The 13216-nt window shown below is 41.6% G+C and overlaps 1 protein-coding gene across 1 annotated transcript in view; it reads right to left on the bottom strand.

The window, feature by feature from the left end:
• JMY (junction mediating and regulatory protein, p53 cofactor) overlaps positions 1 to 12140 on the bottom strand; it is a 63159-nt gene extending 51019 nt beyond the window's left edge. The window contains exon 1 of the mRNA XM_040089897.2: positions 11092 to 12140. Within this exon, the coding sequence (XP_039945831.1) occupies positions 11092 to 11931 (840 nt within the window). The 5' untranslated portion in view covers positions 11932 to 12140. The remainder of the gene's footprint in view (positions 1 to 11091) is intronic.
• Positions 12141 to 13216: the final 1076 nt, after the last annotated feature.

The raw sequence follows: 13216 nt of genomic DNA, 5'->3' as shown, positions 1-13216 counted from the left end.
AACATACAGAACAAACAAGTTCAAAGTTCACATGTACTCAAAAAAATGAACAGCAAACAAAAGAAAACCCAATAAAGACACTGGAAAGCAAACACTGGGTGTTGAAAACAAAAAAAGTCAGAACACTTCCATAAGATGTGTCATCTAGTTCTCTGAAGAGCTGCTAATACAAAATGAACCACATTATTCGCCTTTAAACACTACTAAAACCATTCCTTCACCTGCACACAGTGAGCCTGGGACCTCAGTACATGTGTGCAGAGATGTTCCGGATGGGTGGAAAGGGCTTTGTTCCGGGGAACTACGAAGCGGCCATCTGTGAGAAGATGCCAGTAGTGTCCCACATGTCCAACAGAGCTAAAGCCAGTGTGCTCCAAGATGGACCCACCATTGGCAAAGGCCAAATCCATCAGCAACCATAATAGCACCTCTGGGATAACACATTTAAGATGGGGAAAGAGTGCTGGCACAACTGCAGCCCAAGAGAGGAGCAAGAACCGACGAGAGGAACCACTCTGCACGCACCAAGGTCAGCAAAGAAGAAGCTGGGGGAAGTCCTCCAAGCACCAGTGCAGAGATACCCTTGCAGCCTGTGGAAGACCCCACACTGGAGCAGACGGATGGGCCCTGAAGTAAAATGCCATTTCATAGAGAGCCCATGCCGGAGCAGGCTCCTGGCAATCTGTGGCCCCGTGGACAAGAGAGCCTACCCTGGCGAAGTTTTCTGACGGGACCTATGATCTCACGGAGGACAGACACAGGAGCACTCTGTTCCCCAAGGACTGCACCCAATGAGATGGACTTACACTGCCAGAAGTCAATGGAAGTCTGTCTCCTGTGGGTGAGACCCCATATTAGAGCAGGGGGAAACCACTAAGAGGAAGCAGTGGTAAAGAAAACACATGATGAACTGACTACAATCCCCATCCCCTGTCCTCCTATGTCACCAAGGGAGAGGAGGTAGAGAAATCAGCAGAAAAGTTGAGTGCAAGATTGACGAGTGGTATGAAGATGTTTTATGATTTGGTTTTATTTTTCATTATCAAACTCTTGATTTATCAGCAACAGATTAAATTAATTTCCCCAAGTTGATTCTGTTTGGCCTGTGACAGTAACTCATGAGTGATCTCTTCTTGTCCTTATTTTGACCCATTAGCCCTGTCATTTTCTCACCCTATCCAGCTGAGGAGAAAAGCCATAGAGCAGCTCTGGTGGGCACCTGGTATACAGCATCTACCCACTGCAAGAGTGAACCCAGAAGCGTATGACCAGCACAGATTGCCTGGCCTCTTTTCATTCTGATCAGGGATCCCCACTTATACAGCTCCTGGACAGTAACAATTAACTTTGTCTAGTTCTTTTACCTACCAAAACGCACCTCATTTCAACATACTACCTGTAATGTAACTCCACAGAAAAAGAAAACAACTAAACTGAGTAAGAAAAATTGAAGTAGTATTTTAATGCAGCCAAGCAAGCCAAAACATTACTTCCATGTATGTATCATTACTGAACAATGCAACTTCTCTCCTCCCACACGAAAACTCTAAATAGAAATCTCAGCAGAACTGTATGTACATATACAACTTGTTGGAAAATCACAAGGCTCAGGCATGAAGCTGTCAGCTCTGACAACAATGTATGGCACACTAGATCTTTTCTGAAAGCTCAAGAGGGAGATGTCAACAATTAAAAGCTATGCATCTCCCTCCATGGAAACAAGACAAATGTAACACCATGTGGGTTTTTTTTTTTTTAAACTGGTACTTGTCTGGTCATCTTACCTTACAGTGTGATGTGGCTGTGCCACTCACTAGTCAGACTGTCATGTCAAATGTGTAATACCAGGTATTAGTTTGAATTTAGTATATTATTTAGATTAGGATAGCCACAGATGAGCTACAGAAATCACAGCAAACTGCATGGGAGCACTCATTGTTCAGGAGTGCTACGTTTTCCTTTTCCTGCTAGTTACACAGAAATAGGTATTTACATTGTAACAATTTTGTGAATGATACAGATCTGTCTAGATCTGTATTTCAGTTATTATGGAATTTTGGAACTCCTTTCCTTTGGAAAGGGGCAAAATAATGAAAAGATAAAGTCACTAATTAATCACTAGTTGGTTAGAACATGGTAACTCTGAACAAAAAGCCTTCTAGGCAACACCTCACACTGAAGGCTTGGCAAAGAACTTACTTTACATATAAGATAATGAGTTCTACGTAATTTTTTTTTCTGCAGGTCAGAAGACTGAGAACACACATTACATAAGCATTCAGGCTGTGCTGCAAAATATTTTAACTTTTGGTCCACAGATTGTCTTCTTCTATCCTTCTGAACTACGCTGTTAGTCAGGAAAATAAACTCAAGAGCGTCAAAACTGACAACTATCTAAACAAACTAGTATCTTCATAGAACAAATACATTTAGTTAGCAGGTATTATAGTGCTAGACTTAAAACCTTTCACATAAGATTTGCAATGTCAGGATACAGCCAAGTACCCACCTCCAATAAAGAGCAAATGTTCTTTTATGAAAACAAAGAACATTTGATAGGAAGAAAAAAATTAAAGAGGTACAATCAATTTCACTGTGAAGTCAGCTCATGGGAATTAGATCTGCAGCACTGAATTAGCACTCTTAGCAGTTTTACAATGCATTTGGCATGGTAGCAAGTAATTCTCAAATGTCTGATAACTCTACTGTTAGACTTTTAAAATTCTAATTCAAAGCAGGTAAGGCATTATGACTATACCAGATTTTAAGTACTTATAGGAGAATTCACTTTTTAAAGTTGACCCAATAGCTTGCTCCTATCAAAAGAAGATTCCACTTCCCATCCCCTCCTGCCTCTCTTCTTCCCAGTCTACTCCAGTTCCATACTCCTTCTGCTCTCAGCCACCCTCTTCCCCACTTCATTGGCTTTAGTATTTCTCAGATCCTTCAACAAACTTACTCAGCAACCGGCAAAAACTACTTTGTGATCTCTCTTGGAGTAATTTACTGAGGTTTACTGAGTTGAATCAGCACACTGCAAGGACAGAGAAGCAGAACAGGAAGGAACACAAAGCTGACGGGGGGAGGACAGAAAGCGATAGCATCCCTCCCTGTCAACACTAGCAAGCTGATGATCCAGTTCTTCAGCTCCCCTCAACAACACAGCTGGTGAACCACCTTTAAGCCTGGGTGACAGACGAGTGGTAACTCAAATGGCTCTCTGTGTATTCTTCCAATGGTGGTAGAGTTCAGCCTCTACAGCACCTTATACAATGGTGCAACCATGGAAAGGCAGGCTAAGGAAACACCACTTTGCATCCCTAAATGCAATTTTTAAAGTTTTGAAGCTCAAATAATGGGGATTTTATTTAGAAGCTGAATACATAAAAAAAGCGCAGTAGAAAGAACGTATCTACAGTCCACTATTAAGAACAAAAAGCTAAATAAGATACCAAGAAAATCCTTAGATCCCGTATCATGCACATTTTTCCTCCTACTTTTAATAGCAAATACAGTAAATTATAAGCTGTTAAATCACTTTAATAACAGAATAGTATTTCAGGCAAAAGCAATTTATATGAGCACCAGGGGAACACAGACTTGTGTTCTGTGGTGCTAATTGTTTGAGTTGGTTTTATTCCTATTCTTAGGGAGAAATGAATGGGAAAGGATACTCAGTTTAAATATTAAAGGGAAATAAAATCCATGTGTGATAAAGCAGCATGGTAAAACACATTTGAAATTATACATACCATTTACCTATTCATTCAGCTCCTCCAGAACACCTCCAACATTGCAAGTAGTTAGGGATTTTTTAACCTCCTCCCACATATGTGAATCGTCAGTGAACAATGTTATTGCATCCAACTTCACTCCAATTGCTGACAGTGGCAGGCAAAGATTTTGCATATATGAATTATTTTCTGAATTATACTACTATGAAGTGACAAAATGATGCAATTTAAGATGTGGACATCTGATGATCATGAACAAGTAATATATTACTGAAGGCAAAAGAATCTGGGCTCTAAAGTCATAGGGCTATTAGCACTGGAGAAAAATTACAAACTTAGAAACTCCTATAACTAATATACAGATTTTCCCCCTTAAAAGTTTCACAACTTAATTAATACATCCATATCTTCTCCATTTCTTCTTTTTCTTTTAATTTTTTAAATTGCCTTTCAACAAACTATATAAAACACATTAGTTTTTAAAGTTCAGGTTTCCTTTTTTTAAAAAAAAAAAGCCCTAAACAAAACTAGCTCTATTTTAAGTATGGGGTTCAACTAGAAAACACAGTAAGGTTCCTTTAACATAATAATCTTTGATTCTAAGTTATTGTAAAACTTTTACAACACTCTTTCTCTAAAGCTGCTCAAATAAATCATGATGCAATACCGTTACGTGGAAAGTCGTGCTACTTTCAACTTTAGGTGGCCCACATAAACTGTCTGCAAGTCATCATACACAAAAACTAATTGATTGTTTAAAAAACATTTTTCAGAGAGAAAAAAGAAAAAAAACCCACAACAAATCCATCCAGTTCCCTCACACTATTAAATGCTGTAATATCACAGCATTTTTCCAAAAGAAGGTCAGAACAACTTGCCTACAAATACCTTTTAGAAAGTATCTTAACAGTAGATAATGGAAAATATGCATTGTTTTATGCATTTAAGAAATCAGAAGTACTCAAGTTCCTTTAAAACAAAATGCAAAAGTTTGCTGAATGACTGGAAGTTTTTTAACACCTTTCCAGAAGCAAATCCTTAACAAAAGTCCACCAAGTGTTCGGATTTGTCTGAATGGGTAATATTTGTAAGCAAAAAACCTCACAGATATACATTTGATATTCCTACAAAAATACCACACCCAGGAAAGAATAGATAGAAAGGAAACCCAGAGATAGAGTCTTACCACTGGAAGGTTTTGAATTGAAAGCAGTAATCTGCAAAAATCTTCGTAACTGGTGAGTGGAGTCATGCCAATGTATCACTTATGTTCTATTTACATCTACAGTCAACGGCTCCAGATGATCACGTCCAAAGCTTGGCTTGCCAGGGAAGCTGTCTTCTCATCAAAAGACATACAGATACATATTGACTAACACACTGATGCTCTGTATCCTTAGAGTATCATTTTCCCTCTCCTCCTGTCCTATCTTCCTTCTCGCTCTACCATATTTCTGACGACTAGGTTTTCCTCTCTTGCAAAAATAAAGTCTTAATAATAATAATAATAAGGCTCTTAATAAAGAGCCTTAACTTCAGCTGAAGTTCTCTCCAGTAACAGCAATATCCTGATGCATTGCAATGCTATGTTTCTAATAATATTTAAAAATAAGTGTTAAAAGTACATCCTAAACACCAAAAAAAAGTTGTAATTTCCAAAAATCTCTGCTTCTCAATGCCTTCTTTAGCTTTGTAGTATCAATATTTACATTTGTAAAGCACACAATCCTCCCTGACTATTTGTAAATAGTGTCTTGTCATGTTAGAAAAATATTAAAAAAATAGAGTGAAGCTTTCAAATTCAACACCTGCCTGGGTAATAATACTATGTCTGACAGAAAAGGAGAGGAAAAAAATGTTACTCGCTTAAGAAAGCGGTTTGAAACAGCATTTACTTGAGGGAAGGACATAAAATTGAAGAGAAAGAAAATAATGGTGGAAAAATATGAGAAAAAATACACAAGACAAAGGTAAGCACAAAGAAAGCACAAGCCAATATTATCTCTAAAAGCTAAGAAATTAAGGAAGCTGTGAATCCTGAGTAGCACACTGGATTACAGAACATATATTACATAGGTTGTTCACACCTCTTCAAAATATTGTCATATGAAAATACTGCAAACAGGTACCAAAAATTTTAAACAAAAACAGAGGAAAATTCATCTCTACATCTACGGAAACAAGGGGAATATCAAATGAAATTATCTCAGCATCAGAATACTCCCCCAAGTAAAAGACACAAGTGGTTCCCCAATCCCACTTTAGGCAGTTTAAAAGATGATATATTGCATTTCCCTCCCGGGCCCCCTCTATCCAGGTATTTGGATAAGAAAATTAATTATGAGCCTTGCAAGCTGCTGTCTTCAGTTTCTAAAAATTAAGTCCAGGCTTACTAACTAATACAACTATATTCCACAAAATGTACTTTACTTTTCATCTAAAATTTAAATTCTGTCAAGAAAGATGTAATTTTTCAAGTCAATGCTCTTTTCTTTGTGCACATTAAAGTTGCCCATGTTTTGAAGAAATGTACATTGCTTTAAGCACTCTGACTTTTGGACATAGCTGCAGTATTCATTGCCAACTTGTCCTAGCAGCAGCCTAATACTAGCCAGAGTATTAGTATCATGTAGGTGTCTCCAAAGAGCTTGGAGGCTACCTGCCTGTTTAACAGAGCATATCCTACAGCTGCTGCCATATTTTATTTTGGTTAGTACTAACTTACAGTACTAGTTCAGCTCTTAAACAGTTTATTTACAAAGGATTTATAATCCAAACAGTGTTACTAGAAACAAGCATTAACTCTACAAATAAAACGTACAGGAAAAAAAGCATTCCAAAAAAAAAGTAGCTTGGACTTCCCAAATGCTCAGCAGTACTTTTAACTCTGCTCTCCTCATGTCCATAGGAAAAAAAAAAATCCACAGTATCTTATTTTAGTCCTCTGTGCTCCCAGCGCTAAATCCAAATCAGTGTTCTGTCCCTCCTGAAACACCTTCTAAACCCAACTATTGCAGTTCATATACAAGATTCAGTTATTCTTTCTTCTTACACAGAAAGATGTTACATTGGTTTTGATGGAAATAGTACCGCTGCTAACATTTTTTCCATGTTACTGGAACACTGAATACTTTTTTTGTAGTGTTCTATTTACTTGTGCATTATTTTTGAGACTGATGTTGCAGCTCTCTTTAAATCTTATTGTGCCTAGATGCAGATCACTGAACAGCAACCAGTCACATCACTTTTGGAAAACTTCCACTTTTGTTACAGTGCCCCACTACCTACCATATAAACATTTATTTTAGAACTGAATGCATATGGCCAAAGCCAATGAAATAAGATTCTTCTAGTTATTGAAACAAACCTGAATATTATTTATTACTAAAATATTAGAACAGCTTCAACAAAACTAAATATTATTGGATATTATTTACTTTTTTTGATATAAACAGAAATCAGGGACAATACTGAAGTGATACATGTTGTAAGCAACAAATGTGAAATTCCATGACATATAACAAAACCAATTCCTTGCAACTTCCTCTAATTTGACAAGCATATTTCATCCATCCAAAACAAAATAAACTTGCCTACTAAACATGCAAAAGTGATTTAGGAAAAAAAATCTGATTATGAAGGAAATAAAGTGACCATATAGCTTTCCATCCAAAACCTTTACATTTTCTTCTCATACAAGCTGTTACTGTAACAAAGTTTATTCGTTTTTCCTTAGCCTTTCTAGTTCTTTGAATCAAAAGAAAATCAAGCCAAGCAGGACTATTCTCATGCTTAGCAAACACATCACTACACAGGAGATGGAGATTAAAAACAGGAGTAGGTCCTCACTTTCAAGGCAGTCTAAAGTCAGCCACTGAAGATAAAATGCTTCAGAGTTACTTCAAAATTTAATCAGGCACTTAAAAGTGTTTGAACTTTCACATTAAAAAAAAATAAATTAAAATAAGACACACAGAGCAGGGATAAAAAATGGTCTTTGTCTACCTGCAAACACTGGAATTCATAGATTTTATAAAGCCAAAAGAAAACCAAAGCAAGCTTCTGACTAGTTTTATACCTGGTACTCAAGATCCTATAAACTATCATGCACCAAATTTCGGTCTACCAGGGCTGTTAGACCAAATTTCAGTCCACTAAGAGCTATATGGAACAGGAACACTCCCAGGGGCTGATAATTCAAAGATACTGAAGTAGACATGTAACATACAGATAGGCTTCCCAAACTCTCAACTCGTTATGCAAGAGCACACAATGAAATGTGTCCGAGGATGACTAAGCCACCCATCCCTCTTGATCACAGTTTACATTAACACCATTTTTCATTCAAGAAAACATGACTACCTTCAGCCTTTTGAAAACACAGAATGGAAGAAGAGATACAGGACCATTACTGATATTATTAAACACACAGAAAATTACTAACATCTACACTTAGCCTGGAAAACCTCTTCTCTATACAGGAAGAACATAAACAGGAAACTGGCAGAACCAAGAGTACAGAGGCAAACATCTTCTGCCTTCTTGACACAAAGTTTACTATTTTGGAACTACTGCTCAGGAAGCTGGAATCTCAAATAAGGACTCAATGGTATACTATCGGTTGAAATAACATCTTTTTATCTTTTAACTGAGTACCTGAAGATTTTTTTCAACAGGTATAAACTTAATTAACAAGTTTTTACTTAATAAATTCCTCAACTATTTCAAAATTAATAATTTTATTTGATAAAAATAAAAGAAGTGCTATTTCAAAACTGCAAATCAGGTGGAAGAAATGAATCCCAGGTCACACAGTTCCTCTACAACTATTTTACTTACTCATCTTGGATCTGTTTCTACTTGCAACATTCTTATGGTTTATTAAAGGCCTGAAATTCAGACTGAGATAAAAATTACTATTAAAAATGCAACAATTACTAGCTGCCGTGAAAATAAACTGGCTTGTGTGTAATTTATAGAAAAGCAAGGAATGTCCAAGCAGGGGATGCTAAAACAATGAATACGAGGTTTGGTTGCTCACTTTGCTTCTCCACCCCAAAGAATAAAAACCAAGAGGAACTGCAAGCATTCCTCAAGTAATTTGCACAGAAGAATTTGTCCTGGGAAATAGAAGAAATATATGAAATAACTATAAACCACAGAGGCACATTTTAAGACACTAAGTTAAGGTCTTGGGAGTTGCATAATTTTACATTAATGAAGACCCTTCACATTTCCTCCTAGATACCATTCTGGTTACCAATGCTTCTCAATCACTTCCTCTTTTTCAAAAAATTTCTTGTAAGAGAAGATAGTTTTAAATTGCTTGTTGCTTAACAGCAACATTCCTGCTATCAGCTGACAGAATTCCAGCACAGATGGAAAAGTAAACTAAGATATAAAACATGAATCCAGTAGGTTTTCTTTAAAGTACAAAAACCTTTACTTCAGAAATACCAAGCTGCGTCCATCATCCACTGCCTCATCTGTTTAAAATTGCAATGACAAAGAGTATCAGTATCTTTGCTTAAAGGAAGATATTTCCTGTAGACCAAGTAAACCCCCATGTAACAAGTAAGGAAAAGAGAAACCTGAGAGCCAAGAGGGAAAGAGCAGGTCATTCCATTGGTTTCTTTCCTTAAACATGAACTACCTTTAATTAAAGAAGGATCAACTTACACAACTGACAGAAGTACAGCTGCATTGACTTTAGGTACACTACCAGACTGGTTATCATGGGAAAGGAAGTTTATACTGTAGTCAAATACATAGACAGGCTCTGCCATTTTCTCTGCACCAAATTCAGAACATTATAACAAAATAAAATTATGTAGCTTAGAGAAATTATTTCTGCCAGTACTATTTTCGGTATTAACAAAATAGAAATTGAGATTCTCCAAGAAACAAATAGTTCTTGTTCACTAATCCTTAACTAGTATTTCCTCAAGACCACCACATCCTTCAAGTTAAACAACCAGCCCCCAAATTCCACGTGCATAACAGGAACTTCTCTTTTCCTGCGCAGCTCCTGGTAAAAACTCCTGAATTGAAGGCTAAATCTAAACAAATTCATGTAGTCAAAAGAAACAGTGAAAGATAGTATGTCTCCATCATCTGTGGACTAAAACCACTGCTGAATCTTATCAGACTAATTACTGACTGTACACCAAACAGAAAGACTTAATTCCTTTACACAGACATTAAAAAAAAAAAAAAAAAAAAATCAAAATAATATACCCTAACACGACAGTTTGGAAATAAACTTTTACCTGGCAATGCTATACTTGGGTGTTCTTACTATGATTACATCATTGAAACTACAGTTTCCTCATACTCTGTAACTCCAGTCACCAAGGAAAAGCATGGCCTGAATTCTACAGACTCAAAACTATGCCATCAGTGAGCAAGAAGATACGCTCACACTCCATCAAGGAAAAAACAATCACCATCACACATTTTTTAAAAGAATATTGGCAGGATATATGTGGGTAGCTGAAGCAGCCGAACTTGACCTATATCCACAACAGAATTAAGATGATCTTTGCAAAATAAAGAACAGTGTAACCTGATTCATACTCATAGTCACACCTTGATAGATCCGGGTACATTCTGGACCCAGGCCACTGAAGCACAAAAACAAGTGAAAAATTCTCATTTTATACCAGGGAAATCTGGATCCTCATATAACTCAATCCATGAAGACCAAGAAAGTGATCCTCAATTACTCTGTCCAGATCAGTATACGGTGTAAGGAAGACATGAAGTGTCCTGAAACATCCAAGTCTTGACAGGCAATATCAACAGCACCATAGCAAAATAGCCACTAGGACCAGACAGCTTAGGGTTTTTTTAAAATTCCAACTTTAGGAACTTCTCAGCTGAACAAAAGGTGTACTTTCCACTGGGAAACAAAATCTTGCTATATAAATACCAGATTCAGTACCCAGAGCCTGCATGAACCTGGAATTTTTTGGTCTCAAACGCCTAAAATGTACTATCAAAATAAACACCACATGTTGCTGCTCTCATTTAACAGAAAAAAAAAATCAGACCAAACACATCCTGGTGCAAGGCAATTCAAGAACAAAAATATGAGAGCAAGACTTTGCCAAATCCATCGGATACTTATTCACAAACATCTACATTTGATCGCACAGAAAAAGTATTGTGCCACACTCAGATGAGTATGGAAATCTGCACCTCCTTAAATCCTGGCCCTAGGGACCTTGGAAAGGTTAAGCCTCATTTTCTCACTAAGGAATAGGATAGCAACAACAAGAACGACTAAAAAAGATGCCACAGATTAAACTAAATGCAACACTGAAGTGGGGGCATCTGGACCACGCAGTAGCCTCACCTCCTGAATGCGCCTGCGAGCCCTCTGGAGCACCTCCTCGTACCCCTTCTGTCGCAGCTCACTCAGGCTCTCGTAATACTCTTCGGGGTCGTCGGTCTCGGTGAAGAGCACCTGCGAAAGGATCTTCCAGCCACAGGTATCCAAGCTGTGAACCAAGTAAACTTGCAGCTCGTAGCAGAGAGCGTCCATCTCCTGCTCGGATAGTTCCGGCGCTCCGAAGAGCACCGTCCACATGCCCGAGGGCTCCTCGGGGAAGGCAGGCAGGTAGGGCTCCAGCTCCGAGTTCACCGAGCACAGCTGCTGGTGCACGGCCCGCAGGTCTTGGAAGGAGAAGAGGCCGGCCCAGCTGCACTCCTCCCCCGCCGGCTCCGCGTCGGGAGCGCCCAACTCGCTCGCCCGCGGCGGCGAGGGCGGCAGCGACAGCGCGGCGGCCACGTCCTCCTTCCCCAGCTCCAGCACTTCGATCTCCTCGGCGGCACCTGCCGCCTCCGGGCCGCGCTGCGGCCTCCGAGCCGGGCTGCCCTTGGCGCGCAGCGGGCTCTTGGGCAGCGCCTCGGCCCGGGGATGGCCGCAGCTCCGGGGCGGCCCCGGGTCCCTGCGCACCGCGGGGCCGCCAGCCTTGGGGACGGCTCCGGCCTCGGGGCCGCCGCGGCGCAGCTCACGGGAGCCGCTGCGCTGGCGCTGCGCCGTGCGGTTGTGGCAGGTGATTGCGAACTTGCCCTCGATCTCGTTCCAGGCCACGATGAAGGCGAACTTGTGCTTCTCCCGCTCCTGGAAAGCGTGAGGCCTGACGGCCACCCAGTCGGCCTCCAGCGTCTCCTCCAGGGCGAAGGCAGACATGGCGCTGCGCGACTCCGCACACGGGCACACGCCGCCCGCCCTCCGCGTTCCCGTCCCGTCAGCTGCTCCGCAGCCCCGCACCGCCTTACCGCCCACCACCAGCCATCTTAGCGGCCGGGGTACGAGGGGGAGGGTGCGCCGCTTCCCCACCGGAGCGACGAGGGAGGAAGGGCGGACGGGAATCGCCTCCTCCCGCTCCCCGCGCGGGTCCCGCCGGTCACCGACGCGGACAATGCGGGGCGCCCCCGCGCAAAGCACCCCGCGCGCGTCACGTGGGGCGGGATCTGTTTACAAGCGGCGGCGCTGCGGCAACTCCGCGCCGGCCCCGCCCCCCCCGCGCGGCCTGCGGCAGCCCCGCCCCCCGCGGCGCCTTCCCCCATTGGCGGAGGGAGGCGGGCGGAGCCTCGCGCCCCGGCCGCGCGGCGGATCCGCCACGCTCGCGCTCCCTCGGTGGGCGTGGCCGAGAGACGCCCCGCCCCTCCCCTCCGGGCCCCGACGCTGCCGTTCAGGCGCCCCCGCGCTGCGCCGTGCGCAGGGGCCGCTAGGGGGCGGTGCGGAGGGCGCTGTGTGGGGACGGTGGGGCGGGGGCGGTGAGGGCGCGGTGGTCCTGTGTGTTAATTCTGACTGAGGATTGAGGCGAAATACTTAAAAGATTAGTTGTCGGGAGCGCCTAGCGGCACGCCGTCCAGCAGAACTTTGCGCTCCTGGTTGGTCTGCAAAAGAGCGCCGCTTTTTTGACGAGTGAAAAAGTGACGAGTCCTGGCGACAAGGCCATGTTCCGAAATAGCTGTCTCGAGGCGGTTGCATACTTTATAGCTGAAGGAGGCTGCACTGAGACCTGGACTTTTGTGCTCACACTGGCCAGCCCTTGGGATTTTTCAGTGTCTGCAGTGCTTTCCTAGGTTGCCAGTTTTATTGCGAAACACGTAGGTTTCAGTGAGGTTGGACAGAGAACTCTCACAAGCTTGTCTGAAAGGAATGATCAATCCCCTGTGATTCTGAGCTCAAGAGAAGCTCTTTCCTGGTGCCTTTGGATCCCGTTTCTCCTCATGTACAAATGAGCAAAAATACTTCTTACTAAACCCCAAAGTATCAAAAATTAGACTGGTGCACAATATGCATTGGCCCCTATGGTTTTCATTGGCTGGATGCCGCTTCATAAGTCCCCCCTTTCAGCTTTTCTCTCCCCTGAAAAAAGGAGAAAAAGTGGGATGGAAAACAACCAGTAGTTTGAGATAAGGTAGTTTACTGAAGCAAAACAAAATGCAAGCTTGCATGCAAGCTA

The sequence above is a fragment of the Hirundo rustica genome, chromosome Z, assembly GCF_015227805.2.
Source record: "Hirundo rustica isolate bHirRus1 chromosome Z, bHirRus1.pri.v3, whole genome shotgun sequence".
In the NCBI taxonomy this organism is placed as follows: domain Eukaryota; kingdom Metazoa; phylum Chordata; class Aves; order Passeriformes; family Hirundinidae; genus Hirundo; species Hirundo rustica.
The sequence above is the reverse complement of the archived record's forward strand: the minus strand, read 5'-3'. Positions and strand labels throughout refer to the sequence as shown.